General features: G+C 60.9%; 18 protein-coding genes and 1 pseudogene across 19 annotated transcripts; 8 read left to right on the top strand and 11 right to left on the bottom strand.

Moving 5' to 3' along the window:
- Window positions 1-352: 352 nt before the first annotated feature.
- Window positions 353-1,018, bottom strand: OSTLU_29813 (predicted protein; the record flags this gene model as incomplete). The annotated part of the gene is made up of 1 exon (XM_001422835.1): window positions 353-1,018. One exon carries the CDS (start codon window positions 1,016-1,018, stop codon window positions 353-355), a length of 666 nt encoding a protein of 221 aa, XP_001422872.1.
- A 269-nt stretch (window positions 1,019-1,287) lies between these two features.
- Window positions 1,288-2,097, top strand: OSTLU_29812 (predicted protein; the record flags this gene model as incomplete). The annotated part of the gene is made up of 1 exon (XM_001422923.1): window positions 1,288-2,097. The coding sequence occupies one exon, from the start codon at window positions 1,288-1,290 to the stop codon at window positions 2,095-2,097; it is 810 nt and encodes a 269-aa protein (XP_001422960.1).
- Window positions 2,098-2,283: 186 nt separating this feature from the next.
- Window positions 2,284-2,682, bottom strand: OSTLU_9194 (predicted protein; the record flags this gene model as incomplete). Its single annotated transcript, XM_001422834.1, has 2 exons — window positions 2,284-2,430; window positions 2,536-2,682. Coding segments are annotated over 2 exons (294 nt in total), but the record flags the coding sequence as incomplete, so codon positions are not given.
- Window positions 2,683-3,746: 1,064 nt separating this feature from the next.
- OSTLU_36556 (predicted protein) lies at window positions 3,747-4,217 on the bottom strand (the record flags this gene model as incomplete). The annotated part of the gene is made up of 1 exon (XM_001422833.1): window positions 3,747-4,217. One exon carries the CDS (start codon window positions 4,215-4,217, stop codon window positions 3,747-3,749), a length of 471 nt encoding a protein of 156 aa, XP_001422870.1.
- A 697-nt stretch (window positions 4,218-4,914) lies between these two features.
- Window positions 4,915-5,736, bottom strand: OSTLU_29809 (predicted protein; the record flags this gene model as incomplete). The annotated part of the gene is made up of 1 exon (XM_001422832.1): window positions 4,915-5,736. One exon carries the CDS (start codon window positions 5,734-5,736, stop codon window positions 4,915-4,917), a length of 822 nt encoding a protein of 273 aa, XP_001422869.1.
- A 166-nt stretch (window positions 5,737-5,902) lies between these two features.
- On the bottom strand, window positions 5,903-9,169 carry OSTLU_52090 (predicted protein; the record flags this gene model as incomplete). Its single annotated transcript, XM_001422831.1, has 1 exon — window positions 5,903-9,169. One exon carries the CDS (start codon window positions 9,167-9,169, stop codon window positions 5,903-5,905), a length of 3,267 nt encoding a protein of 1,088 aa, XP_001422868.1.
- A 1,993-nt stretch (window positions 9,170-11,162) lies between these two features.
- Window positions 11,163-11,963, top strand: OSTLU_36521 (predicted protein; the record flags this gene model as incomplete). The annotated part of the gene is made up of 1 exon (XM_001422922.1): window positions 11,163-11,963. A coding segment is annotated over one exon (801 nt), but the record flags the coding sequence as incomplete, so codon positions are not given.
- A 208-nt stretch (window positions 11,964-12,171) lies between these two features.
- On the bottom strand, window positions 12,172-13,062 carry OSTLU_36765 (ABC(ATP-binding) family transporter: iron compound; the record flags this gene model as incomplete). The annotated part of the gene is made up of 1 exon (XM_001422830.1): window positions 12,172-13,062. The coding sequence occupies one exon, from the start codon at window positions 13,060-13,062 to the stop codon at window positions 12,172-12,174; it is 891 nt and encodes a 296-aa protein (XP_001422867.1).
- Window positions 13,063-13,379: 317 nt separating this feature from the next.
- On the top strand, window positions 13,380-13,817 carry OSTLU_29805 (predicted protein; the record flags this gene model as incomplete). The annotated part of the gene is made up of 1 exon (XM_001422921.1): window positions 13,380-13,817. The coding sequence occupies one exon, from the start codon at window positions 13,380-13,382 to the stop codon at window positions 13,815-13,817; it is 438 nt and encodes a 145-aa protein (XP_001422958.1).
- Window positions 13,818-14,202: 385 nt separating this feature from the next.
- Window positions 14,203-17,220, top strand: OSTLU_13536 (predicted protein; the record flags this gene model as incomplete). Its single annotated transcript, XM_001422920.1, has 2 exons — window positions 14,203-14,205; window positions 16,630-17,220. The coding sequence occupies 2 exons, from the start codon at window positions 14,203-14,205 to the stop codon at window positions 17,218-17,220; spliced, it is 594 nt and encodes a 197-aa protein (XP_001422957.1).
- A 118-nt stretch (window positions 17,221-17,338) lies between these two features.
- Window positions 17,339-18,386, bottom strand: OSTLU_29801 (predicted protein). Its single transcript, XM_001422829.1, has one exon. The coding sequence runs from the start codon at window positions 18,375-18,377 to the stop codon at window positions 17,355-17,357; it is 1,023 nt and encodes a 340-aa protein (XP_001422866.1). The 5' UTR covers window positions 18,378-18,386; the 3' UTR covers window positions 17,339-17,354.
- Window positions 18,387-18,810: 424 nt separating this feature from the next.
- On the bottom strand, window positions 18,811-19,353 carry OSTLU_19285 (predicted protein; the record flags this gene model as incomplete). The annotated part of the gene is made up of 1 exon (XM_001422828.1): window positions 18,811-19,353. The coding sequence occupies one exon, from the start codon at window positions 19,351-19,353 to the stop codon at window positions 18,811-18,813; it is 543 nt and encodes a 180-aa protein (XP_001422865.1).
- A 221-nt stretch (window positions 19,354-19,574) lies between these two features.
- OSTLU_29799 (predicted protein) lies at window positions 19,575-19,952 on the top strand (the record flags this gene model as incomplete). Its single annotated transcript, XM_001422919.1, has 1 exon — window positions 19,575-19,952. One exon carries the CDS (start codon window positions 19,575-19,577, stop codon window positions 19,950-19,952), a length of 378 nt encoding a protein of 125 aa, XP_001422956.1.
- Window positions 19,953-20,118: 166 nt separating this feature from the next.
- On the top strand, window positions 20,119-20,562 carry OSTLU_29798 (predicted protein; the record flags this gene model as incomplete). The annotated part of the gene is made up of 1 exon (XM_001422918.1): window positions 20,119-20,562. One exon carries the CDS (start codon window positions 20,119-20,121, stop codon window positions 20,560-20,562), a length of 444 nt encoding a protein of 147 aa, XP_001422955.1.
- Window positions 20,563-20,629: 67 nt separating this feature from the next.
- On the bottom strand, window positions 20,630-21,931 carry OSTLU_36648 (predicted protein; the record flags this gene model as incomplete). Its single annotated transcript, XM_001422827.1, has 1 exon — window positions 20,630-21,931. The coding sequence occupies one exon, from the start codon at window positions 21,929-21,931 to the stop codon at window positions 20,630-20,632; it is 1,302 nt and encodes a 433-aa protein (XP_001422864.1).
- Window positions 21,932-22,868: 937 nt separating this feature from the next.
- Window positions 22,869-23,531, top strand: OSTLU_4970 (predicted protein; the record flags this gene model as incomplete). Its single annotated transcript, XM_001422917.1, has 1 exon — window positions 22,869-23,531. A coding segment is annotated over one exon (663 nt), but the record flags the coding sequence as incomplete, so codon positions are not given.
- Window positions 23,532-24,289: 758 nt separating this feature from the next.
- Window positions 24,290-24,727, bottom strand: OSTLU_8169 (annotated as a pseudogene; the record flags this gene model as incomplete). Its single annotated transcript has 1 exon — window positions 24,290-24,727. A coding segment is annotated over one exon (438 nt), but the record flags the coding sequence as incomplete, so codon positions are not given.
- A 196-nt stretch (window positions 24,728-24,923) lies between these two features.
- On the bottom strand, window positions 24,924-26,065 carry OSTLU_25961 (predicted protein). Its single transcript, XM_001422826.1, has 2 exons — window positions 25,985-26,065; window positions 24,924-25,824 (listed from the first exon to the last, which is right to left on the bottom strand). Exons 1-2 carry the CDS (start codon window positions 26,051-26,053, stop codon window positions 24,997-24,999), a joined length of 897 nt encoding a protein of 298 aa, XP_001422863.1. The 5' UTR covers window positions 26,054-26,065; the 3' UTR covers window positions 24,924-24,996.
- Window positions 26,066-26,138: 73 nt separating this feature from the next.
- Window positions 26,139-27,338, top strand: HDA3501 (predicted protein; the record flags this gene model as incomplete). Its single annotated transcript, XM_001422916.1, has 1 exon — window positions 26,139-27,338. One exon carries the CDS (start codon window positions 26,139-26,141, stop codon window positions 27,336-27,338), a length of 1,200 nt encoding a protein of 399 aa, XP_001422953.1.
- Between the last annotated feature and the right edge of the window lie 8 nt (window positions 27,339-27,346).

Genomic DNA, 27,346 nt, shown 5'->3' with positions numbered 1-27,346 from the left:
CCCTAAACCCTAAACCCTAAACCCTAAACCCTAAACCCTAAACCCTAAACCCTAAACCCTAAACCCTAAACCCTAAACCCTAAACCCTAAACCCTAAACCCTAAACCCTAAACCCTAAACCCTAAACCCTAAACCCTAAACCCTAAACCCTAAACCCTAAACCCTAAACCCTAAACCCTAAACCCTAAACCCTACGCATGAGGGAGGGAGGCGCTTCGGGAGAAGTGCCGTAACCGACCGACTAGCTAATACTTATTACACCTAAAGTCCTAGGTTCTCTGGGTCGTACTAAACCCGAAAAGTCACGATCATTCGCATCCTTCCTGTGCACCTTCACGACGCCCTACGGCCATCACTCGTCGACCAGCACGGCACCGCAGACTTCCCCCTCGACGCTCCGGACGGCTCCGGACTCTTGCGTCAAAGTGCCTTCTTCAGTGTTCGTGTTGGACGACAAACGACCAGTCGTAGTTTGTCCTCTGTGAAAATAATGGGACCCGAAGCCCTCCTCTTGCGTGACACACAGTCGATTTGAGTGGAAAGCCTGCGGAGGCGCCTTTATGCCGCAAGCTTTCTCACACAAATTTCTTCGTTGCCATCTCGAGCCGTGAAGTCTTTCCAAGATGGGTCCTCTGCTTTCCATGTCGAAGCGACAGTTCTGCAAGTAAACCCCCAAAATGTTCAGGTGTCTCGTCTGAATCGCCGCCAAAATTTTCCTCACTCTCCAGGCCGCTGTGCGCTCGTCTCTCACATAATGGCCAACGATTCTTCGAATGAAACTCAACGCTTCTCCACCTATCTCACCGTACCAACCAATTGCAAAAGGCACGAATTCGCTCGTCAAGCCGTCCAAGGGAACGAAGTTCGCCCATGCGGGCGAGTTTCTCTTCTTCTCTTCCGCGCTCTCAAGGTGGTCGTCAACTGCCAGAATGTTTGTGCCCTGGCGAGTGAGTGGCGCCTGGTTGGTGAGGTCGAACACAATCTTGACGTTGTCGTCGAAAGCGTTGTCGATGACCATGTCTGGTCAAAAAAAGCTTTTACAAATACCTGAGCCTGGAATTGAGCCCCCCTACGTTCCCGACATTCCGAAATAACAGCGATCCGCAAATGTTATGGGTTCTTTCCGGCGCGTCGACGTTTGGCGTCAGGTCGTTGGCCGAGGCCGTTACAGCGCAGCGCGCTAGACGCGTGGACGCGGCGTCCATGCGGTCGACGGCGAGGCGCGAGTGTCGTGGTGAGGACAGCGCGACGACGCGCGACGACGATGCACAAGCGCGCGGACTGGCGATGCTTGCAGACACGCGAAAGACGGCCGGCAGTAGTCGCGAAGCGCTACGTTCGAGCATCGTCGCGCGCTTCAGCGAGGATGAGAGCCTCATGGAAACTTTCGGGCCCGTGCTCTCGATTGTCGACGCGCTCGAACGGATGTACGAGGAATATTCCGTCACGTCAACGAGTGGGACGCTTAGGATCAGAGCGCTCGGCGCCTCGGACGCGTTCGAGCTCGCCCGCTGGCGCACGTTCGCCGCGCTCGCTGTGCTGCTCGAGAACTGCGAACGCGTCGAAGTCGAGTTCATCGGTCCGACTTTGCGACGCCTTTATCCAGGTGTGGTGTGTGAAGCGACGTCGACAGATGGTTCCGGGCGGCTGCGCATTCAGGCAATTCGTGGCTTGTATCCCGAAGTCAGCGATGTCGCGTCAGCGTCGGCATCTGAAGCAGCAGCTTACGACGTCGTCGTCGCGTTTAACGCGGGATTGCCAGTGGGCGGCGACTGGGCGCGCGCTATTGAGCGAATCGTCAGTGAGCACGTCGATGCGTTTGCAGCTAACGCACCATCGTTAGGAAACGTCGCGCCTCCTTTTTGGGTGAGCGATTACAACGAAGAAGCGATAGACATAGCCTTTGCGTTTCTTCGGCACGTCGTCCAACGTGTTCTCGAATCTCGAAACGTTGACTCGCGCGCCGAAGCTATTTATTTGGAGCCGTACTCGAACGCTGCATACCAGTCGCGTAAACGTATAAGTTCTTGTACGGTACCGACGCACGCGAATGCTTACGCGTGCGCGTTCGTCGGCTTGTCGCGATTAGAAGAATAGAACGTAGCAAACCATGTAGCTGACGCGACTTGAGTGGAGAAATTTGACTAAACGCTAGAGCTAAGGTTTATGGTTTGCGAACTCGAGCTCCAGCTGGCGCGCCTTGAGCCAGTCGGCGACGTCGTTGAAGCCTTCCACGAGAGCTAAACCCGCCGGATCGTATCCCTCCGCGTCGGGTTGGGCGTGGTCTCGCGTTAGACCCAGACTCGGCGTATCTAAGAGCCACTCGCACACGTCTCGATTTCCACGCTGTGCGGCTTTGTGTAAACAGCTATGACCGTTGGCGTTGATCAAATTGAAACGCACGCCGAGTGAGGCGAGATATTCGCAACACTCGACGCCACCGGCGCCCATGGCGGTCCAGCACGCGACGTTACAACCGTAATCGTTGCACGACTTGTAATCGCACTCGGCGCGTTCAACGAGCTGGCGCATGACGGCGAGATGACCTTGCCAACAAGCCCACGCGAAAGCGGTGGATCCGTCTTCAGTGGTGCTGTTCGGATCGACGCCGCGCGAAAGCAGATATTCCACCACCTCGACGTGGCCGTTTCGCGCCGCCCAGTGCAAGGCGCTTCGACCGGCGTACGAGCGCCGTCCGCTCTGGACGGAGGTTTGAGGATTCATACAGCATTTTTCGACGAGAAACTCGACGCACTCGACGTGCCCGGCGCCCGCGGCCCAAAGCAACGCGTTGGAACCGTGCTTATCGACGGCGTCCTTCGAGCGTGGATCCCATCCATCGCGCGAAACGAGCGAGCGTAAGAGATTCAAATCGCCTCGCCGCGCGGCTTCAAGTCCGGGCAAAGGCAGTGCTTTGACGCGCTTCGCCGCGATCAGGGCATCCATGACAGTGGCGTCGCCGCGGCGGGCCGCCGCCATCGCCTCGCGCAAATCGTCCTCCCGCGACGCTTTTTTCGTCTTATTATCCAAATACGCCGCGTCTCCGTTCGTGAGGTCCGACCTCGATCCCGAGGTCGACATCGCCACGAGCGCGTTTCGCTCTCTCTCCACCGCGTCCATGGCTTCCTGGTGTAAATCGTTATGCCTCGTCTTTCGATGCCACCACAAACCGCGTTCGCCGCCGGAGATAAATTTTCCGCATTTATCGCACATCGCCGATCCCGCGTCACGCAGCTCGGCATATCGCTCTAACGTGCATATGGTGATCATCCCGCTGTCACCGCCGTCGTGCACGCGCACGGCGGCGAAATGCTTTGACGCGAACGCGTTTGGTATGAGCTCCGTCGCCGCCGTGGCGAGCGATTTGGCCGTGTGTTCACGTTCGACGCCCATGGGCGAGACGCACGTCACCGTGGTGGACGCATAACGACCGCTCTGCGCGCGTAGGGCGTGAAACAGCGCGTTCGCGGCTCCGCATTCGACGTCGCCGCCGGGGAGCTTCTTCGACACCCGAACGAGACGACGTTCGTCGAGACTCGCGAGAACGTCGCGCGCCGTGCTCTCGATCTCCGTGAGCGCGTCGAGTAACACATTTTTGATATCCTCAAGCGGTGGCATCGCCGCACACACACGGTGTGCGCGACGATGTGACGATGTTGTCGCGCTTGGCGCGGGGACGACGAGAAGCGCGACTCGCGATGGCTTCACACTCGGTTTTGTCGACAATCTATCTCATCTATCGCACGTCACGTCTCGACTTTAACTTTCCCGTTCCCGTGACGGCGCTGCCATGCGCAAAATGATTGTAGGTTGCAATCTTTTGGTTTACGTCGGACGTCGCCACGGGCAAAAATCTCAAACGAATCCACTCCAAACTCGCCGATACCGTAAATTTTCAACTCGGGCTCGAGTCCGACTTCAAACTCGCCAGTTTCCAATAGAAACTTCGTGGACACCTCCACGATCGTCCGCATCCTCCCGGGGAACAAGCCGAGGCGCTTGATGATTTCGAACACGTCCTGCGAATCCGCCGCGAGCGCCGCGCTCGGCGTCGGGAATTTCGCGAAAAAGTTTGATATGCATTCGTGTTTGAGAGCACCGCTCGCGACGCGCGACATCAGAGCACACGCGATCAGCAACTGCCACGCGTCATGCGCGTAATACTCTTGCAACAATTGCATGGGTGACGGCGGCGGAGGCGTTCCTAATCGAGACATCGTCCACGCCTTCCAATCGCTCACAGAACGCGCGGACGGTACGCTGTCTCCCCAACGCGCCACGGCGTCGCGGCGCCACGCCTCGTCTTTCGCTGACTTTTCGACAAAAGAATTGGCAACGTCCGCACGCGTGGCGAGTAACTTTTCTCGCGCTTCTGCGAGCCATTCTCTCGACGTCGCCACGACGTCCTTTGCCAACTCGTCGTCGTCCAACTCGGCGTCGACGCTCGCGCGCTTCCTCGCCCGACCGTTTTCGTTTTCCTCGTCCTCATCGAGCAAGGCGTCGATGGTCGATCCATCGTACTCGGCCTTCACACCGACGACCCTGGACGACCGCCTCGTCGGCTCGCTCGGCTCTTCGCGCTTCACTCTTTTCCGTGACGTAGTGCTAATCTTCCGCGACGACATCTTGTTTCGAATGTCATCCGCGAGTGCGTTCACACCCAAGCGAGCCATGTACTCGCGGTTTCGCTGAACGTGCGCTAATCGCTGGCGCTCATACTCTGTGAGGTTCTCGTCCGGCATGGTCGCGCGCGTCGCGAGTCGCGCACTGAAGACTGTTGTGGGACACCTTAACGCCGAGTGGGGCGTCGTAGCGCCGAGTGAGCGCCGATCGCTCGCCGTGGACGCGCGAGCGTAAAAGACTAATGTGTGATGTGTGCTGACAACCGATGAACAATCTAGGCATGCTGCGCGACTACACGATGCGCTCGAGTTCCTTGGCGTAGAGCAACGTTTGATTTATCAGAGCGGCCGCCGGGATGTCCCTGGCGCTCGCTGGCGCGACTTCTTCGTTGAAAACCACGCCTCCGTTGGCGTCCATCGTCCAGTCACGCGCGTTTGCGTATTTTTCAAACTCTTGAGCGTTTGCGAATCCTAACAATTTCATCGCCTCTGCGCCCGTAAGCGAGCCGTACGCGCTCTCGGCGCAACTCGCAATTTCGTCTCGCACCGTGTTCATCAACATCGACATGAAATACTCGTAGCTCGGATCTGGTAGCGCGTTTTGTCGCTGCGCAATCTTGTTATACGCCCCCTCCATCAAAAACTGTTCGAGCTCCAACACCGCTTGCACGCGTTGATCTTTCAAGACGTCGTCGTCCGTCGTCTCAAGCTCGGCGTGAAACTCGGCGATGCGGTTCTGAACCAGCAACCGCAACAGGTTTAACCCGACGATGAGCGCCTCATTTTGCGAACGCTCGATGGGTTGCTTGCAAGGCGCGCGCTTGCAGGCGTCGTAAGCAGCTTTCGCCTGCGAGGCGTGTCGCTCAAAGCTCTCCTCGTCTCGCGTCGCCGCGCTGATCATGACCCCGTGTTCCGCCGCCTCGCGCCTCAGCCGGAGCTCGTCTTCTTCGTTTCCTACGAACGTCGTCGCCGCGTGCACTTTGAAATCGTCCAAACGTTCCAGCGCCGTGGCGTGATCGTTCGTCGCGATCGCAGCCTGGATTTGCTTGATTAAATCTTTGCCGTGCGCGACGGACGTCGACGACGACGTGGACGCTCTGCGCGTGCCCACCATGACGTGTCTGAGTATTAGTTGGTTCGTCTGCGACGACGCGTGCGCGCGCGTTGCGGTGTGACCACGCCGAGTTTGTGCGAGGAGACTGGGTTGACTTTTTTACTCTACGGCGAGCCGTCCGTCGTGAGAGAAAGCGTTTACATTAAAATAGCCATCTAATCAGCAACTACTCCGCGCTCGCGGACGGAGACTGCTCTTTCTTCAATCTCTTGATCGCTTCGGCGATGTTGATGCCACCAAGCGCGGCGGTCAGCGTCTGGGCGGCGAGCGCGGCGGCGTCGACGTCCTTCTTCGACAGGAATGGAGGCGGCTCTGTCTGCCCGGCGATCGTCACGCTGGTGAAGATCTCGCCTTCGCTCAAGCCGAGACGATCGTAAACTTCTTGAAGATCGTCCACGGTCATCGCGTCGTACATGAGGGGTAAATCAGCGACGCACTGAATCTTCTTCAGCGGCGCTAAATCTGGAGTGTTGGTGCACTGCATCAAATCGGCCCAGTAGTTGTTCGTCTTCAAATCCATCTCATGACGACTCAACAGCGTTAAACGCGCGCGATCGACCTCGCGTTGGCTCACGCGCTGCATCTGAAATCCACGCAACACGCGCACGCCGGCGTTGAGAGCTTCATCAATTTTTTCCGGCGTCGACGTCACCAACAACCTGTACGTCGTCGCGTCGTTGTTTTGTAATCCAAACGACATTGTAAAGTTGCAGTCGTACGTCAGACCCAACGCGTCGCGCACCGTTGTGAACAATCTACCACCGATAACTTCTGCGAGCATCATCCCCGCGCAATACGTCGCCAAAGAATTCGCGCGTCGCGCAGACTGCTGTGCGAATGGGTTCCCCTTCGCCGACGCCACCTCGTTCACGGGATCGCGCAAGGCTGCAATCTGTTCCGGCGTGTACGCGTCTTGATTGACAAAGCTCGGAATTTCAGAGTACAGACTCGTCATCGGCGCCCACATGGATGGCCCCGGTCCGGCGGCCACCGCGCACGCTCTTTCGTCGCTGTCCTTCAACCACAACCGCTGCGCGCGCACCGGATCATCCTTTGGCACCTCTTTCAATTTCAGCGGGGGCACTTGCGGCAACGGCGGCGCGGGCTTGGTCTGAATCGATCCCATAAACGCGAGAACCATTTCGTCGACTTCTTCGGGGATGATGTCGCCGACGATGTTGAGTTCCAAAGCCCCGCTCGCGAATTGAGCTTCGATCATGTCTCGAACGCCATCCAGCGTCAGCGCCTGGAGTGCCTCCTTGTTCGGGTCCATGATTCTTCGGTCTTCGTAAATCACGGCGTTGACGGTGTCATGCGTGAGCAACTCGATGTTCTTGTTCGTGTTAATCTGAAACATGCGGTAAATGTCCTTGACGCGCTCGAGCGCTTGCTCGTCCCACGTCGGCTTCGTCAGCGTGAGGTGCATGATCTCGAGAATAGTCCTCAAGCCTCCATCCGTGGCGAACGCGGAATCCAAAAACATGTACTCGACCTCGGGCTCGACGTCGTACACGAGCAAGTGTTGCATCGTCAAGAGCTCGATTTGCTTGCGCGACCATTCGCCGACGTCGCCAGCCTCTTGCACGGTGCGCAAACCGACCGCCGACGAACCGATTCCGCCGGGCCCGATGTTCGGGCTCTCAACCGAACGACCACCCGGGACGACGAGTCGTAAGAACGCGCTCCCAGGCTCGGCGTCGAGCACCTTGTAGTTGACGCGAATACCGTTACTCAGCGTGCGCTGGTACACGCCGGTCGGCTCGTGATACGTCGCCTCGGTAAACGTCGGCGCCGTTTGCTCGATGAGGGCGTTGATTTCGTCATCCGCAATCAACACCTCCGGCACAAAGATATCCTCGGGCTCTGTGATTTCACCGTAATCCGCCGCCAAAACTTGTTCTATGCGCTCGGGCGTGATATCGAACGGCACCGTCTCGCCGTCGACGTTCGTCATCGTCGCTGGGACGCACGCGACGATGGCGGTGCACTTACCGCTGTTCGGTTTGCGATTGTTCTCCACGCCGTACTCACCGATAAAACCTAAAAGCTCATCGCACGCGCCGTTGCACGCCTCGAGCGTGATGTAATCAGACATGCGCACCAAGGCCTCGTGACCCGCGACCTGGTCCATGACGACGTGTCCGCAGGCGTCCTGCTCCATGACAAAGTCGAGATTTTCGAGGCTCGGCACGCATCCCGCCTGCTGCGCGAGCTGTTCAGAATCTCTCAACATCGCCGCCTTAAAACGATCGAGCTCGCTCGGCGTCAATCCAAACTTTTGCAATCGTCGAGATTCCTCGACGGCGACTTGCAAGGCGAATTCGTACTCTCTCGGCTCGCACGTCACGGTGACGGTGCTGACGCAACACCCCTCTCTCGCGCTGTCGCTATGATCGAGTTCAATGCGTTTGTAATCCGCATTAGTTTCCGCGTATCTCGCCTGAATGCGGCTCTGCAACACCAACAACACAATGCGCTGCAAAATCGTCCGGTGCAAGTCGCCCATCTTTTCGAGCGGCTTGACGGCCAATTTTGAAAATATGTTGAAACTCGCGTTGGACAAGTGTTCGTGCTGGAACATGGACACTTTACCCTCGGGGGCGACGAAAGGCAAGAACGGGTCGTCTTTGCCCGACGCCTTCGCCTCGTCGTTCGAGCGTTGAATTTCGTCGAGCTCGTACGACGGCGCCCCGTACGCGTGCTTCACCGGAGGACGCACCGCGTGACGTTTGAGAGGAGACTCGGCTTCTTCCGCGCCTTCCGCGGGCGCCGCTTCGTCGAACGCGGCGGAAATCATACCCTCGACTTCGTCCACGGAGGCATCGAAGTCGCCCACGACGTAGAGCGTGGCGTTGGCTGGGAAATACCAGCGCGCGTGAAAGTCTCGCACCGCCTGCGCCGGCCACGCTTCCACCTGATCGAGCTTACCGATCGGAAATCGCGTGCCCAAGAGGTTGTCCCAGTGCAAATGCTCTAGAAGCTGACAGTCCACTCTGTACTCGATCGTGTTCATCATTTGAGCCTCGGCGAGCACGGCTTTCTTCTCCTTCGCCACGCGAGTGTCCAAGAGTTGCGGCGCAAACGCGACGTCGTAGAGAATGTCCAGCACGTTGGGCGGCATGTAATGTCCATCCTTGTTCGTCGTCGGTGCGTGGATGTGGAACACGGTGTGGTGGAAATCCGTGTACGCGTTCCCTCGCGTACCGCTCCCGAGCCACTGATCTCGTTTTCGAGAACCCAAAAACGTGACGTGCTCGACGAGGTGCGCCAGCCCTTGCTCGTCTTCGCGTTCGTCCACGGACCCGACGTGCATCTCCAAGTGCGCCTCAAATCTCCCCTCGGGAACTTTGTTCGGTAAGATGACGTACTTCAACCCATTCGCGAGCGTTCCTCGACGAATCTCTTCGTGCGGCGTCAAAGGCTCGTCCAGCATCGCCGTCGTCGCCGCGGGATCGGCGACGGATGACAGCGTCTGCATCGCGCGATCCCATCGCCCCGGCCCACCGTTCGTCGACGACGCGTTCGCGCGCACGACGCGCGCGCACCGTCGCCCTCGCGTCGCCCGTTTCGTCGTCGTCGCCGTCCGTCCACGCCGACGATGCGGCGTCACGATTCCTCGCGCGTTCGCGCTCGCGCGCCCGCTCGCGGAGACGCGCGACGCCATGTCGATCCGGCCGTGCGCGCGCGCGTTCGTCGGGTCGTCCGATCGTCGGGACCGTCGTCGTCGAAGCGCGCGCGACGCCGGCGCCGGGGTCACGCCGCGCACTGCGGAAGGGCGGACGATTGATTCGACGCCGCCCCTGGACCGCTGGACCCTGGGCGGGCGCGCGCGCGGGCGCGAGGGGGCTTGGCGCGCGGTCGATCGATCGATCGATCGGTCGATCGTTCGATCGATCGATCGATCGATCGACGTCCGTCGATCGACGCGCGATGGTTCGCGAAAAAACGAAATCGCCCTCGGCGACCGCGCGCCGGCACTTCGCGACGACGCGTGCGGCGAGCGATGTTTAGCGTGACGTGCGCGCCGTCGGCGACGACGACGACGTCGTGCGCCGTGAAGGCGACGGCGCGATCGCAAAGGGTGCGAACGATCGATCGACGCGACGCCGACGCGCGCGAACGCGTTCGAACGCTTCATCTGCGCGCTCGAGGTGCGCGATTTCGTCGACGCGATGCGGCGCGCGCGGAATCATCGCGAAGGCGCGTGTCGCGGCGCGATCGACCGGGCTCGACGCGAGACTGACGACGCGCGCGCGTGCGATCGGTGATTACGAAGGTTTTACTCTGGTCCGTGGTTCTCGTGCCCGGGCGAACGTCGGGGGCGTGGAACGACGCGGCGAGAGCGTACTACACGCGCGAGACGGTGCGTCAACGTTCGACGCGTTACGACATGGTTGGATTCCAGCAAATGATGCAATCTCTCGCCGAACGCAATCGACGAATCGCGCGCGAGCGCATCGAGTCACTCGTGAACGAGTTCAGAGTCGAGTCCGAGGCCGCGAGTCGTAAGTTCATCTCTCAAGCCGAACAAGATTACGAAACGTTCGCGCGCGCCGCCGGGCGCCAAGCCGCCGAGCGTTCGCGAGAGTCCAAAACCATCGCCTCTCGCGTCGAAGCCCTCACTCGCACTTGTTGGTTCGTGTATTCGTTGATTTCCGCGGTGGGAATTTTCTTTCTCGGTGCTGGGTTTAGCGTGATGCACGGGATGCACGGGTTGATGGACCCGATGCCGTCTGAAAACATACGTATTGGGATCGCGGTGTTGGGCGCGTCGGCGTTGTTGGAAGGATTTTCGTTAAAGGTGGCGTACGAGTCGTTGCGCGACAACGCCAAGGCGCAAGGAATGACGCTGAGGGAATTTATCAAATCTGGTAAAGATCCCACCAGCGTGGCCGTGCTCGCAGAAGATGCTGCCGCGGTGTTGGGTTGTGGCATCGCGGGTACGGCGCTCATCGCGTGCGAAGTGACGGGGAGTCCGATGTACGACGCGATGGGCTCGATTGCTGTCGGTGGCCTTCTTGGGGTGACGGCAATGTACCTCATCAACAGTAACCTCGTGCGCCGTGAAGGCGACGGCGCGATCGCAAAGGGTGCGAACGATCGATCGACGCGACGCCGACGCGCGCGAACGCGTTCGAACGGCGCCCGAGGACGACGACGGGGCGGTGTCCCCATCGGCGCCCCATCGGCGCCATCGGCGCGCCATCGAACGCGACGGATCGGGATGCGCGCGACGATGGGGACCGCGAGGCGTCGATGGCGACGATGGCGTCGACACCGACGGTCGCGAGGGATCACGCGCGCGCCGACGAGGGGAGACGTCGCGTCGACCTCGACGGCGCGCGACGGCGCGATCGGGGCGTGTTATCCAAAGCGACGCGCGAGACTGACGACGCGGTTTTCTGGAATTCTTCGCGCAGGTGCACGCCGCAGCGCAGCGACGAAGCGTCGTCGTGAATGCGGGCACGGGTAAATTTATCGTCGGCGGGAACTGGAAGTGCAACGGCACGGCGGAGTCCGTCAAGTCGCTCGTGAAGGAACTAAACTCTGGGAAAATCGACGCCGACGTTGACGTCTACGTCGCGCCTCCGTTCGTCTTCATTCCTCGAGTGCAAAAGGAGCTCAACAACAAAAACTACGCCGTCGCCGCGCAGAACTGTTGGGTCTCCGCGGGTGGGGCGTTCACGGGTGAGGTGAGCGCGGATATGCTCGCCGACGCCGACATTCCGTGGGTGATTCTCGGGCACAGCGAACGCCGCGCGCTCTGCGGCGAGACGAACGAGTTCGTCGGGGAGAAGACCAAATATGCCTTGAGCAAGGGATTGAAGGTTGCTTTGTGCATCGGTGAGACGTTGGAACAGCGCGAAGCGGGCACGACTCTGGATATTTGCCGCGCGCAACTCAAGGCGGTGAACGACGTCGTGACCGCGGCGGACTGGGAAAACATCGTCATCGCGTACGAGCCCGTTTGGGCGATCGGTACCGGCAAGGTCGCGACGCCGGACCAAGCGCAAGAAGTGCACGCGGGCATTCGCAAGTGGTGCGCGGATAATATTTCTCCGGCGATTGCGTCGAAGATTCGCATTCAGTACGGCGGCAGCGTCAACGCCGGCAACTGCGACGAATTAGCTCAGAAAGAGGACATTGACGGCTTTCTCGTCGGCGGCGCGTCTTTGATCGGCGAGGCTTTCGTGACGATTTGCAACAGCGCCAAGCACTCTAAGTGAGCGAAGCGAACGAAGAGTGCGTGAACCTATCCAATCCTATTCGAATTGTCGCCGCGTGCGGCGCGCGCGCGCACCCCTGAATTAGTAGACTCAATATATATTTCTCGAACGCGAGCGTTCGCGGAGACGAGGCAAAAGTGTAATGTTAACCGTTTACGTTGCGTTCTATTCAAATCAATCTATTCAAATCAACCCACTGCGTGGACCATCATCTATAATACGCCATGTGCCTCGTTTGGAAGTGACTCGCGGCGTCGATTTTCTTCGCCGTCGGGGCGGCGAGTTCCGCCGCCTCTCGCGCGCGGCGCTCGTCGCGATCGATGCGAAGCCACTTTTCAATGGTCGACAATAAATGTTTCGTGCCTTGAATTTCCGGAATGTCCACCTTGGCGCCGCCATACTTCAACTGCCCGTTGGACGTGAACGCGAGGTGCGTCATCCAATCCGCCATGCCATCGAAGATGTGCGTGGCGTACACGATGGTGGCCCCGCGCACCTCGCACTCTTCCTTGAAAAACTCCAACAAGTCAAGCCGACCGAGGATGTCCAAATCCACCGTGATTTCGTCGCACAGCAACACCTTGTACGGCTTCAAGAGTCCGAGACAAATCTGAACTCGACGTCGTTGTCCGTCGCTCAACGCCTTCATGGACCAGTCCAAATCCACATCCAGCAGCTTCACCAATCGTTCTCGCCTCGCCGGGTCCACGTCTGCGACGCCCTCGATCATTTTCCTCGCCGAAATGTCTCCTTGCAGGGGCACGTCCGCGCCCGCGCTTCCGATGTTGCGCCGCCACTGCGCGCCCAGGTAAGAAAGCTCGCCCCCGCACGTGAGCGCGATGTCGTGAAACGGCGGTCGTCCCAGCACGCGCACGACGTCTTCGTTCACCATGGTTTTACCCGCGATGACGTGCAGCGCCGTCGTCTTCCCCGCCCCGTTCGCGCCGGAAAGCAAGCACCTCGACCCCGGCGGCAGGCGCAGGCTCCAATCGCGCAGCACCGCGTCGCATCCCGGGTACGCGTACGTCAGCGCGTCGACGGCGACGGCGCACGACGGTTCGGGGGCATCGTCCAGGACGACGTCCACGACGCCGTGCATCGCGACCGTCTCGCGTCGCGGCGTCGCGGCGCCGTGTGCGGTGACGTCACGCGACGCACACTTTTTCATCGTGCGCATCGTGGTCCGTGTGGCGCGCGTGAGACTTTTGGATCACGATGCGCCGCTCGACGACGGATGCCGACGGCACGCGACGACGCGCGACGGCCGGGATGGCGACGCGCGCGATGTCGGCGCGCGCGCAAACGGTGGTGCGATGCGACGGCGCGCGAACGAGCGGACGTCGATCGCGGAGGGCGACGACGACGACCGCGAGAGGAGAACGATCGAGCGGCGCGGCGACGCCGACGGCGACGCGGATGACGACGCGAACGCGGGCGGTGGAGCCGGAGGCTCTGTTCGAGATCGCGAAAGTTGACGATAGCGTGTACGGTCCGGTGGTGTGCGTCGCGGCCGCGTTGTGGGTGGGATGGGTGTTTTACAACGGCTCGCGCGAGGTGAAGGCGATTTCCGAAGAGCTCGAAGCCAAAGGCTACGACGTCGGCTCGATTCAGCGCCTGAAGGAACTGAAATTCTTGAAGCGATTCGTCGACGGTGGCGATAAAGCCGAGATTCAAGAGGCGTTCGATAAGATTTGGTTCTCGCGCGCGAAAACCATCGCGGCGACTGGCGACATAATGCAAGTGAGGCGCATGACTGAGTACTGGCGCAAGCGCGGCGTCAAGGTCGAGCGGCTTTCGGATTTGGACGTCTTGCAGGACTGGATGGTGAAAAAGTACAACAAACAACAAAAGTAGTCAGTTTATTTAATATTCATCGCGCGCGCGCACGATTTCGCGCGCGCTCGGCGTCGCGTTCGATCGCCCGAAACCGTCCGCGCCCACCCGCGCACGATTTCGCGAGATTTCCGCGTGGCGGTCGTTCCCCTTGAAAATCGAGTGTGAACACTGACTCGCGCGCCGCACACCGCGACGCGCGCACCGCCCCGAACGACCGCGCGCGGAAGATGCTCGGATTGGGTCTCAAGATCGCCGGATTCGGCGTCGGGTACTGCTACCCGACGTACAGCGCGTTAAAGTTGCTCGACAGAAAAGTCATCGGCCCGGAAGATGTCACGCTCTGGTTGACGTACTTCATGATCGCGTTCACGCTCGCGATCGGCGAGGCGATCGGCGTCGTGGGATGGTGCGCGTGACGGCGATCGCGTGCGATGCGCCGTGCGAGCGCGCGCGGACGCGTCTTCCGCGCGCGCGACGCGACGACGGGGAAAGATCATAATCGCCGGCTCGACCGCGCGCAAGATCTCGCCAGGCGCGCCGAGGCGAGCGAATGGGGGGACGACGGATGACTGACGCACGGTGTGACGTTTCGCGCTTTCTACGACCAGGATTCCGGCGTACCGCATCATGAAGGTTTTATTCTGCGCGTGGATGGTGAATCCGCGCTTCAAGGGTGCCATCACGCTGTACAAGAAGGGCATTCAGCCGATTTTTCACCAGCTGTCGCCGTCCATCGACAAGCACGCCGAAAACTTGAAGAAGGGTGATTTTGCGGCGATTCAACAAGAGTTGGGCCCGCAATTCGCCAAGGTTCAAGAACTCGTGAAGAAGCACGGTCCGGAGGCGATTGAGCGCGCGATGAACTTGGCTGGCAAGGGTGACAAGAAGAACGCCGCGACGGCAGCCAACGGGACGAAGGCTGAATAAACGACGAAATGACCAGGCAGTGTTAGGAACAAACCTTTTAATCAACGACGATGTACTACGTGAAAATGAACAAAAACACGGATTCATAGATATTAGATAATACGTTCTTTCAAAATCATCGCGGTGACGGCGAGGAGACGCGTCCTTTCTTCCCCGCCCGGACTTCGCTCGAGAGGATTTCATCCAGACGCTCGATGTCTCGGGCGCTGCCGCAGTGGAAGGGCATTCGCGAGTGCGCGGTGGACGGAACGAAACTCAACACGCTATCGTTGGCGCCAGATATAGCCAGACCACCCGCGCGCTCTATTATGGCAGCCATGGGAAAGCATTCGTACACGGCGCGAAGCTTTCCTTGAGCGTTTGACGAACACGCCGGGTAATGAAACGTGCCGCCGTAGAGCAACGTGCGGTGCACGTCTGCGACCATGGAACCGATGTAGCGAAGAGATTTTGAGCTCGCGCACTCATCAATGTACGCTCGCGTGGCGTCGTCCCACTTTTTATAGTTCGCCTGGTTCACGCTGTACACGTTGCCGCTCTCGGGAATCCGAATATCGCGCTTCGTCAGCACGAACGCGTCGCGATCGGCGTCGTACGTAAACGCGCACACGCCGCCGTGAGCGTCCTCCGACATGAAGCTCAAAACGAGCACCATCGACGCGCCGTACAAAACGTAACCGACGGTAGACATGTCTCGTCCGGGACGCGCGTACACGTGCTCCGGCGATGATTCCGCGCCGACGTCGACGAGCCCGAAAATCGTCCCGACGCCGACGCCGCACTCGATGTTCGAGCTTCCATCCAAAGGATCGAAAACGACGGCGATTCGTCCGTCGACGTTCGCGGTGACGATATCTTCGCTCTCCTCGCTCGCGATCCACGCGCATCGCCCTCCCTGTATTAATTCTTTCACGCACACTTCGTGCGCGGCGTCGTCCAGCGCCGCTTGCTCTTCGCCGTGCACGTTGACGGCGCCGTTCTTCCCCTCGACGAACGCCTTGACGTCCTTCAACCCAGCGCGCCGCACGAATCCTCCTATGCGCACGCACGCCTTCGCCATGGATCGCACCACGCTCGCCTCATCCTCTGCGATCGCGCTCGACGCCGCGCCTTCGCTCGACGCCGCCCTCGCGGCGAGCGCGGCGTCCAAGTATCGCTCCAGCGTCGTCTCCCCGATTTCCAACGCTCCCCGCGTCATCTCGACCGACATCGAGCGTCGACCGATCGCGCGCGCGGGTTCGGTGTCACCGATGCGCGCGCCGCGCGCGCCCTTATCGTCGTCGTCGTCGTCGCGTCGACCGCTCGACACGAATCGCTCGCCGTGCCCAGCGCTTCGCGCGCGCGAATGCGCGACGCGCGCGCGCGCGTCCGGAGCGCCTCGTCGCCGCGAGCGCGCGGTGCGGTGGTGAAGGTGAAGGTGAATGCGCGTGCGGTGTGCGTGCGATAACGTCAATCGGGCGTGCGTCGCCGTCGTGTCGGTGTCCTCGGAGTGCGGTCGTCGTCCGTCGCAAGATTAAGATTGATTTCCAGGTGTTGGCCGCGCGCGTCGAAAATCGGATTTCCCCGACCGCGCGGTCGGCGATCGACGTCGACGCGACGTCACTTTCGAGACGACGACGACGACGATGGCGAGCGCGATGACGAGCACCTCTGCGTTCACCCCGACCACGGCGGGGCTGAAGGCGCGGCGCGCGAACAAAAACTTCTCGCGATCGACCGTTCGCGTGGTGCGCGCGAGGCGAGGCGAAGCGACGACGGACGACGACGGCGCGAACGACGATGCGATCGGGGAAGGATAAAGAAGCCCGCGCGAACGGTCGAGCCGGCCGAGGATCGCGGAGGGAGGCCGCGAGGACACGGGCGAAGACTGACGATCACCGTTACCACGATTTCCGACTCGCAGCAAGCGCGCAAGCCGTTGGTCGGGTACGAAGCGCCGGACTTCAGCGCCGAAGCCGTCTTCGACCAAGAGTTCCAAGACATCAAGCTCAGCGATTACCGAGGCAAGTACGTGGTGTTGTTCTTCTACCCGCTCGATTTCACCTTTGTGTGCCCGACGGAAATCACCGCGTTCTCTGATCGTTACGAAGAGTTCGCCAAGCTCAACACCGAAGTTCTCGGCTGCAGCGTCGACTCCAAGTTTTCCCACTTGGCGTGGTTGCAAACGGACCGCAACGACGGCGGTCTCGGCGACTTGGCGTACCCGCTCGTGAGCGACCTTAAGCGCGAAATCACCGAGGCTTACGACGTCCTTTACGAAGACGGCACCGCGCTCCGTGGTTTGTACATCATCGATCGCGAAGGCGTCATTCAGCACAGCACCGTCAACAACGCTCCGTTTGGCCGCTCCGTCGACGAAACGCTGCGCGTGCTTCAAGCCATCCAGCACGTGCAAAACAACCCGGATGAAGTCTGCCCGGCGGGCTGGACCCCGGGTGCGGCGACGATGAAGCCGGATCCGAAGGGTTCCAAGGAATACTTCAAGGCCATCTAAGCTAAGCCAAGCGATACCACGAAGCACAGCGCGCTCGAGCTATTTTTTAACGGAGACGACAATAATCCGTGCATCGACACACCTCGGCCACCGTTACGTAAGATTACAACATAATCATCTAAGAAGTACGGCGCTCATCGTCCTCCCGCCGCGTCTCGCGCCCGCTTATCTTCGATTCTCTCCCGGAAATCTTCCACCATGAGCTTGAGCCCGTCCTCGAGCTTCACCTTCGGTTCCCAACCGCCTAATTTTTCCTTCGCGAGCGAAATGTCTGGCTTGCGCCGACTCGGATCGTCCGAGGTGTTCTCGCAGAACACGATTTCCGCGTTCGGGTTCACGACTTCGCGCACCTTCTCCGCGAGTTCGAGCATCGTGAATTCACCGGGGTTACCGAGATTCACCGGACCGACGAAGCCCGAGTCGTTGTCCATCAACGCGATGAGTCCGGCGACTAGGTCAGAGACGTATTGAAACGAGCGCGTCTGCGTGCCATCACCGTAGATTGTCATAGGTTTGCCCTCCAGCGCTTGCGCGACGAAGTTGGACACCACGCGCCCGTCATCCATCGCCATGCGCGGTCCGTACGTGTTGAAAATTCTCGCCACTCGAATTTCCAAACCGTGCTCGCGATGGTAATCGAACGCCAACGTTTCAGCGCACCGTTTGCCCTCATCGTAACACGCGCGTTCGCCGATCGGATTGACGTTGCCCCAGTACGATTCCGTCTGCGGGTGCTCGAGCGGATCGCCGTACACCTCAGACGTGCTCGTGAGCAAGAATTTCGCCTTGCACCGCTTCGCGAGCCCGAGCGCGTTCATAGTCCCCAAGACGTTGGTTTTGATCGTCTTCACCGGATTGAATTTGTAATGAATCGGCGACGCCGGGCACGCCAAGTGATACACTTCGTCGATCTCCACCAAGAACGGCGTCACGATGTCGTGTCGGATGATTTCAAACTTTGGATTCCCCTTCAAGTGCTCCAAGTTGCGCTGCGAGCCGGTGAAAAAGTTGTCCATGACGATGACTTCGTCGCCGCGTTTCAACAGCGCGTCGACGAGGTGCGACCCGACGAAGCCGGCACCACCGGTGACGAGCACGCGGCGGGGTTCACCGCAACGCGGGCGCGCCTTGGGCACGGTCGGAGGTGGCGAAGGCATCGAACGCAGACGAGCGCGCAATGCGGGTGTTCCGCGCGGCGAGACGCGCGCGCCGAAAGTCGCGCGCCTGTAACAATGCGAACGCGAGAAAACGCGCGAGACCCGGCGCTGATGGTTCGTAACCCGTCAAGAGTCCCTCGGGAATCGGAGACGGTATCGTATAGTGGTTAGTACCTTGCGTTGTGGAAACACATGGAATTCTGGCGCGTTAAATACGCGCACAAGTACACCTCAACAATACCGCAAAAACCGCGGCTCGAATCCGCGTACCGTCATACTTTTGCCCGACGTTGGTCTCGCTCGCGTCGTCGGACTTCGCGCTCGCGGCGCGCGGTCGCCACTGCAAACTAAGATGCGCTAGAATTACACTTTTACCTACGACGCGCCTGCGACGTCGCGAACGCTAGTCGCCCGCGACGTCTGTAGCCTCCGGTCACGAGCGAGCCTCTTCCTCCTCCTCCTCGTCGCTCGACTGCCCCGTGGCCTTGAGATACTCCGCCAACGCCTCGTCGCTCGCGCCCGAAACCCCGGCGAGGTTGCGCGGCCCCGTGCACATCTCCCAAAGCTCGCCGACGTCGAGCGCCGTGCACCACGCCGTCGGATACGTGGGAAACGACGTCTCCGTGTCCCCGCGCCCGGTGCGTTTCACCCCCGCGCGGCCGTTTCGCACGCACACGACGTATCCGTGCACCGCCCGCGTGATGAATCGACGCTTCGTCGCCGTCGAATCCGTCGTCGACGTCGACGTCGTCGCGCCGGCGTCCGACGCCGCGCCGGCGTCCGACGCGAACTTTTTCGATCGCGCCGGCAGCGGTGCCCCCACGCGCACGTCCACGCGCACGCGATCGCCGACTAGGATGCCTCTCTTCGCTAACTCTGCCGCCACGCGCTTCGCCTTCTCCGCCGCGCTCTCTCGAGGACGACCCGACTTTTCCTCACTCATGACGCCCGAGCCGTACGCGTCATCCATCGCCATCATCGCCTCGAACGCGTCGTCGGATTCCGGCGTCGCGTCCTCGCGCGCGTCCTCGCCGTCGGACGAGCGTCTTCGCCATCGCGGCGACGACGACGCGGCGTACGACGCGCTGGAGCGCTCGACGACGCCCCGGAATTCGCGCGCGACGCGAGACGCGCGCATCGAAGTGCCGTCGCGGCGTCGCGGCGCCATCGCGGCGCGCGCGGCGCGCGATCGCCGACATGGCCAAGGGGAAGCGAAGGAAAGAGCGCATTCGCGCGATGAAGCTCGCGGCGCGCGGCGCGGACGTGCGCATGGACGGCGACGCGGGGACGACGGCGCGCGGCGGCGGCGGTGGGACGGCGACGACGACGACGACGACGACGACGACGACGACGACGGGCGTCGCGACGACGACGACGACGGCGGACGACGCGACGACGACGGCGCGCTCGGCGCCCGTCGGGCGGAAACGCGCGCCGACGGTGCGCAGGGCGATCGCGAAGCGCAAGAGAGCCGCCCTGGACAAGGCGCTGTCGCACGTCGAGCGACGAGGCGTCAAGGCGGATAGGAAGAAACTCAAGCGCGGGCATCGCGTCGCGGCGAGGGACGTGTACTGAAGCAGAAATTCGCGGTCTCGCTCGCGCGCGCGCGCGCGCTCGAGGGAGCGATTGTACGTTAGACGATTTGTAAGACGACGCCGCTCGCGCGGCTCGACGCTCGCCGCGCCGCCTCGCACCACAACCCTACTTGAAGATCCGCAGTCTCGGACTCGCGCGCGACTCGATGTCCGCCGCGCTGTGCATAGGAAGAAAGTCCGCGGAAGACGTCGAGGACGCCGGGGAACTGCGACTCGGTCCCGATTTCGACGACGCCAACTGCTTGTCGCTCGCCGAGGTGAAGATCGTGTGCGAGTCGAAAGTCGCCGACGACGCCGAACAAGCGGAGGAGACGTCGACGACGCGCACGCGGGTGTTCGAGAAGACGTTAGCGTACGCGAAGCGGTTCAGCGGGAACACGAGCAGCACGGCGGCGGCGGCTATTCGGGAATTACACAACAATTCAGGGTTGCACGACTTTGAAGGCGCGGCGATCTCAAACTTGAAGCCGCAGGATTGGGACGAGGCGAAGACTTTAGTGCCGAGCTTGGAGCAGGAAGATCGCGGGTTGACCGAGGAAGGGATTCAAGCGATGTTAGACGAGATGTCGAACGTGCGGAAGTTCGAATGAAGTGGCCGTCCTCGCTTTGCTGTAAAACAATTAAATCGACTACGCACGAAAGCAGCGACTCGCCGCGCTACACCGCGTCCCCCCAACGAGCCCTGTCGCTCATCTCTACCCCGTCCTCGTCTTCGTCGTGTTTGAGCGAAAAGTACATGTTTTCTTCCTCCGGTCTGAACATGTAGCCCGTGGCGACGTAGTACGCCAGCGTCGCGAGCTCGTTGAAAAACGCCGCCGTCCAGCGCAACTCGTACTCCACCGTGGACTTGAGCAAGTAGACGATGATGCGAGTGAAGTAGATGTACGCCACGGTCATGACGTAAAAGTGACGGAACAGTAACAGCTTTTCCAAATTCCTCGCCTTCTTCTCGCTCGAATCCGAGGTGTCGCGCAAGTGCTTGATGCTCCACACAATCGGCACCAACACGGCGCAGCAGCACATGATGTCGATGACGATGAACATGTTTTGCCACGCGAACCAGCCTTGATCGGCGGGACCTTCTTCGCCTATCACGACCGCGGCTATGTTGGCCAGCACTTGGAGCGGGATCACGGCCATGAGCAAATTCTTCTCGCGCTGGTGCAAAAACGGCTTCAAGAAGCTCCACCCCATGCCCACGAGGGCGATGACGCTAAACATGAGCATCGACCGACAGACGGTGAAGACGTAGTACGCCGCCGTCCATCCACGCGATGACCCAGTGAGTCGCGTGATGTGATACCGCCCCGCCTGCGCGAGCACGGAGAGCGTCTTGAAACACACGAGCGCGAGCATGAGCCAGTGAATCTTTCGCACGCCGCGCTGCCCGTTCGCTCGACCGAGAATGAACGCCCACGCCACGGCCGCGCACGTGTCCAACAAAAAGAACAAGTAATACACGCTCGGTAACGACTTCTCGCCCGCTCCCAAGTAATCATTACGCCCCCTGGCGTCTTTATTCGCAAACGTCGTCGTGATCTCAAACGACACCACCGTGTGCGGCGCGCAGCTGGCGAAAAACAGCATGTAATCCCCCGGCACCTTTATCTCCTTCATGAACTCGTACGAACTCACCTCCCGCTCACCCTTCTTCAACTGCGCGTCCATATCCGCGAACGTGAACGCCTGATCGACGAAATCCACGTCCAACACGCACGCCCCGTCCTCGAGCGCGGCGTCGAGCGCGCCCTCGTCCTTGGCCTCGGTGATGAAAAACCCGAGCTTTGTCTTATCCAGCGGCGGCGCGTGTTCGGGCAGGTACACGCGCGATTCTTTCAGCGCGATCTCCATCGTCCCCCCCACCGCGAACCCGAACGGTTCGCGCAGTAAAATCAAGCTCCTATCGTCCTTGGACACCTCGTACGTCGCGATCCGCGCCTCCGCCGTCGCCGCCGTCATCGCCACCGCCACCACCGCGCACGCCGCGCCCAGCGCCGCCCGCGCGACGCCCGTTCGTCCTCGCCGCACCATCGCGCGCGGTGATCGCGCCGGTCGAGATCCGCGCCGTCGCTCGCGTCGATCGATCGAATCCAATCCAATCCAATCGAACGCCGCCTCGGGCGCGCGAATCGGAATTCGACGCGCGCGTCGCGCGCGCGCGCGCGATCCGCCCCCGTCGCGCGCGCGCGCGTCGTATCCGCGTCGTCGCCGTCGCCGCGATCGAATCGCGTCGCGAACTCGCGCGCCGCGCGCGCCGGACGCGACGGACGCGTCGCGCGCGCGCACACCCGGAAGCGACGACCGGCGCGCCCGACCCTAAACCCTAAATACCCGGAAGTGACGGGACGACCGACGACCGCATCCAGGGTGCCTCGTCCGCGCGCGCGCGACGGCGTCGCACATCGCGACTCGACGCGACGCGCGACCGACGCGACGGGGCGCGACGCGGCGACGACGACCCGGCATGCGACGCGCGTGGGAGGAACTCGCGCGACGCGCGACGCGCGACCGAGGACGCGACGCGCGATGGGCGATGACGACGACGACGACGACGACGACGACGGATCGCGCGGTGACGGCGCGCGCGACGCGATTCGCGACGACGGCGGCGCGTGGACCGGAAATGAAATGGCGATGCGTCGGAGCGCGCGCGATGGGAGCGCCGAGGACGCGCGCGTGCGCGTGCGCACGGTGCGCGGGCGAGCGAGGCGCGCGCGCGAGGGAGGGTGCGCGCGCGGGGGCGTCGACGGGGGGGGGGAAGGGACGGACGTTCGCGTCGTCGACGAGCGAGGCGAGCGCGCGAGCGGCGGAGGTGGTGCGAGATGAGGCGAGCGAGGCGGCGAGCGCGAAATTAGCGGCCGCGATGGCGCGGAGCGCGGACTCGTACATGCTGTTTCACCCGCAGTACGACTTGCGACAGGTGGAAAACGTGAAACCGGCGCATCGACAGCCGAGACACGTGCGCGATTACTTGGCGTACGGGTTGGTGCAATTCTCGCGATGGTCGTTCGATAAAGTCACCGGGTACACGCCGAAGAAATCGCTCACCACGGATGGATGGTTGATGAGATTCATCTTTTTGGAAACCGTCGCGGGGGTGCCCGGCATGGTGGGCGCGATGCTGCGACACATGATGTCTCTGCGCACGCTCAAGCGCGATCACGGTTGGATTCACACCTTGCTCGAGGAAGCGGAAAACGAACGCATGCACTTGCTGACGTTCCTGAAGCTTCGCGAACCAGGGCTGATGTTTCGACTCGCCGTCCTCGGCGCGCAAGGGGTGTTTTTCAACGCCTTTTTTCTGTCGTATCTGATTTCTCCGCGAACGTGCCATCGATTCGTGGGGTATCTTGAAGAGGAAGCCGTGCGCACGTACACGCACGCGTTGCACGACATCGACGGCGACGGTCCCGCGAGCGAATGGGCGACGATGCCCGCGCCCAAGCTCGCGATTAAATACTGGCGAATGCCCGACGACGCCACGGTGCGCGATTTAATCATCGCCGTGCGCGCCGACGAAGCGTCGCACTCCCACGTCAATCACACCCTGTCTTCCATGGGTATTCGACAAGCCAATCCGTTCCACGTCGGTCACACCGAGTTGCCGGAGAATTTCGTCGAGCCGCCTGCGGGCTTCGTCCCGGAACACTGCCGTTAAGAGACGCGGACGAATCCCGCGCCTCGAATTTCGCGTCGGGGCGGCTGAAACGCCCGTCGGGGCGGCTGAAACGCCCGGCGCGTCGATTACAACAAATTTCAATTCACTGTATCCATCTCCTCGCACGCGCAGCGCAGCAATAGCAATTAATCACCGTTTTTAATTTTTAAATTTTAAGAGCGCATCATTCGTTCGTTCGTTTGGCGGAGGACGAGAAGACGAGCGCCGCGGTTTTATTTTTCTTCGTCGTTGCGTAAATGTATTCACAAAGGTTCGGGGGACGAAAGAAACGGAAATCAAAACGATCGATCGACGAAACTCCGCCTAACGCCGCCTTTGTCCGCGCGTCGCGAGACGCGGCACGACGCTTATTCTGTATATAAAGTAAACTCGAGAAGACGACGTCGCGTTCCGGCGACGGCGGCGTCGGACGCCGCGTTCGTTTCCATCGACGACGCAGCGAGCCAATAACATCAGCCCTTTCGCTGCGTCGCGTCACGTACGTACGCGCACATCCTCAACCATCGCGTTGAACCTCGTCGTCTTCGTCCCGTCAAAGTCATCGCGCGCGTCTACAACGCCGCGATTTCCTTCAACATGTTGTCGATGCACGACGCCTCCGGTCGCGCGTCTCCCGCGGGATCGTCCGGCGCTTCGCTCACGTTCAGCACCTTGATCACCCCATCGTCGACGTACATCGCGAAGCGTTTGCATCGCTTCGGTCCGAGCTTCGCGCACGGTCCGGGCGCGACGAGCTCCACGTCCAGCGCCTTCGTGATCACCGAATTCGGATCCGCGAGGAACGAAATGTTTGACCCTTGAATCTTTTGATCGATCGCCCACGCCCCCATGACGGCGGCGTCGTTCACGCACATCACCAGCACCTCATCGATCCCGCTCGCGCGCAGCGCGTCCTGCCCCGCGAGGTATCCCGGGACCTGACACGTCGATCACGTCGGCGTGAACGCGCCGGGCAGGCCGACGACGAGCGATTTTTTACCGGCGAGACGCGCGCGCATCTTCACCGGCGTCGGCCAGGAGGGCTCGTGCGATTGCGCGACGACGTCGGGGAATTGGTCGCCGACGGCCACCATCGCGAGCGGCGGGAAGTCGACCGCGCGCGCGAGTGACGACCGAAGGCGAACGATCCGTGGGCGATCTCGTTGGACGGACACCCGGGCCCCGGGCAACCGACCGGGGGCGCGAGACGTCCATCGCGACGAGACGCGCGAGATCGAACGGCGATGGACGACGCAAAGGAGTGCGTGTATGATTATATATTTATCTTATTAACCGTAAATAGAGTCATTCGTAGACGCATGTCACGTCGCGCGCCGGAACGGAACGCGGCGGAACGTTGGTTTCATCAATACGGATTGATGTATCCGGGGCACTGATTCCAGTTGGGCTTCAAGTCCTTCTTGATCTCGTCCGGTGCAAACTCAGTGACGCAAACGTGCGCGAAGAGCAAGGCGAAACCGGGATCGATGCCGGGCTTGGTCGTGATCTCGTGCGGGTACTTGGAAATCCAACCGCCGCGGAGCTCGGCGGTGAAGGCGGCGCACTCCCACTTCAAGTCGGAGCCTTCGCAGCAGAAGAGATCGAATCGATCGATCGTCGTCCCATCGGCGGTCTTGATCTTGTACGAAATCTTCGTCACGTACTCCTTGTCGGTGACGTTCACATTCCGACGTTGGTGTCCTTGTTCGTCTCTGGTATAGTGCACCGACACTTGACGCGTGCAGTAGCCTTTGGCTTTGATCTTCACCGAGTACGCCCCGCCCGGGGTCTTCACCGACTTCAACTTGGCCTCGGAAAACGTGCGCCATTTCATAGAGTAAAACCTGTTCTCTCCCATCTGCATCTGTTGCATCATCTGCTTGAACATGTTCGTCACGGTTCGAACGTTGGGGTTATCGTCGCCGTCGTCCTCCGAGTCGGCTCCGAGCGACATCCCCATATCAAAGTGCGGTTTTTCGTTGTACTTCAACTTCCACAGCACTTGCCCTTTCTTCTTATCGTTCGGGTCGATTCGCGTGTAGTTTTCCAAGTCAATGTACCCAGTCGGGTCGAAGAAACCCTTCCCTTCGCGATTCAGAAACAGCCAGCGATTGTTCGGTCCCACTTCGTCTCGATAGACTTCGTAGTCCTTGTTGAACATCGAGCACGACTTGACGACGAATTTGCTCGGTCCCTGGTGGCGCGTCGCGCGTTCGTCTCGTCGTCAGTCGTTCGTCGCGTCGCGTCGCGGCGCGCGCGTTCACTCGTTCGCCACGACGCATCCATCATCGCGCGCGACGTCCGATTCGATTCGACGGCGCCTCGGCGCGACGCGCGCGCGTCCGAGCGCGCACCTCCGGGTCGGCGATGATGTTCGCCGGCACGTCCGGCGTGCTCTCGCATATGCTCGCGCACGCGCCCATGGCGACGACGACGACGCGACGATGCGATCAATGCGGCCATTTCTAGCTCGAGTTGCAATAGCGCCCAACTTCACTCTTCGACCCCATGGCGCGTCCTCGCGTCCATCTCACTCGCGTCGCGCCCGCGTCACCGCGCGCGTCGCGTCGCGCCGAGCGTCACCCGTCTCGCGCGCGACGAATCGCGTCCGCGTCCGCGTCCGCGTCCGCGTCCTCGTCCCCGTCGCTGCTCTTTGCCACCTCCGCCGCGCTGGAGCACGTGCAGTTGGGGCACCCGGAGAGCAACGCTCGCGTGCCCGCCATCTTAGACGCCCTCGAGGCGGGCGCTCTGACCCCCGCCGCGAGACCGGGTGAGGTGTTGGAGATCACAGACGTCGTGCCGGCGACGAAAAAGGCGCTCGAGCGTGTGCACGCGAAGAATTACTGCAACGGGCTCGAGTTGTTGTGCGCCACGCGAGCGCCGACGAATTTAGACACCGCACCGACGTACTGCACGCCGTCGAGCTTTCAAGACGTGATGCTAGGCGTCGGTGCGGCGACGCGATTGGTGGATGAGGTGATCGATCGCGCGAAGGAGACGAAAGAAAAGGCGCCGAGCGCGTTTGGTTTGATACGCCCACCGGGACACCACGCGGTGCCGCGAGGGGCGATGGGATTTTGTTTGGTCGGCACCGCGGCGGCGGCGGCGAGACACGCGCAGCTTAGAGGGCATAAAAAAGTGCTCATTTTCGATTACGACGTGCACCACGGTAACGGTACGAATGATATTTTCCGAGACGACGATTCCGTGCTGTTCATCTCCACGCACGAGGACGGGAGCTATCCGGGGACGGGGAAGATTACGGATATGGGCGAAGGCGATGGTCTGGGTGCGACTATTAATATACCTTTGCCTCCGGGAAGCGGTGATAAGGCGGTGTTGAGCGCTTTGGAAGAAATCGTCGTTCCGGCGGCGGCGCGGTTCCAACCCGACTTCATCATCGTCAGTGCCGGCTACGACGCGCACTGGCGAGATCCTCTCGCTGGGTTGACGTTTCGCACGGGAACGTACCATCGTCTTTGCACAAAGTTGAAAGAACTGGCGAATGAGATGTGCGGCGGGAAAATCGTGTTCTTATTAGAGGGCGGGTATGATTTGGTGGGTTTGAGCGAAGGCGTCGCGGATTCTTTCCGCGCGCTCTTGGGCGACGCCTCAACGGACGTCGGCGAGATTCCCGGGCTGAGAGACGAGCCCGATGATAAAGTGCGAAATGTTCTCACCGAAGTCAAGGCGATGCATCAAGTTTAGATCGCGAT

The sequence above is a fragment of the Ostreococcus lucimarinus genome, chromosome 21 (genome assembly GCF_000092065.1).
Source record: "Ostreococcus lucimarinus CCE9901 chromosome 21, complete sequence".
NCBI lineage: Eukaryota > Viridiplantae > Chlorophyta > Mamiellophyceae > Mamiellales > Bathycoccaceae > Ostreococcus > Ostreococcus sp. 'lucimarinus'.
The sequence above is the reverse complement of the archived record's forward strand: the minus strand, read 5'-3'. Positions and strand labels throughout refer to the sequence as shown.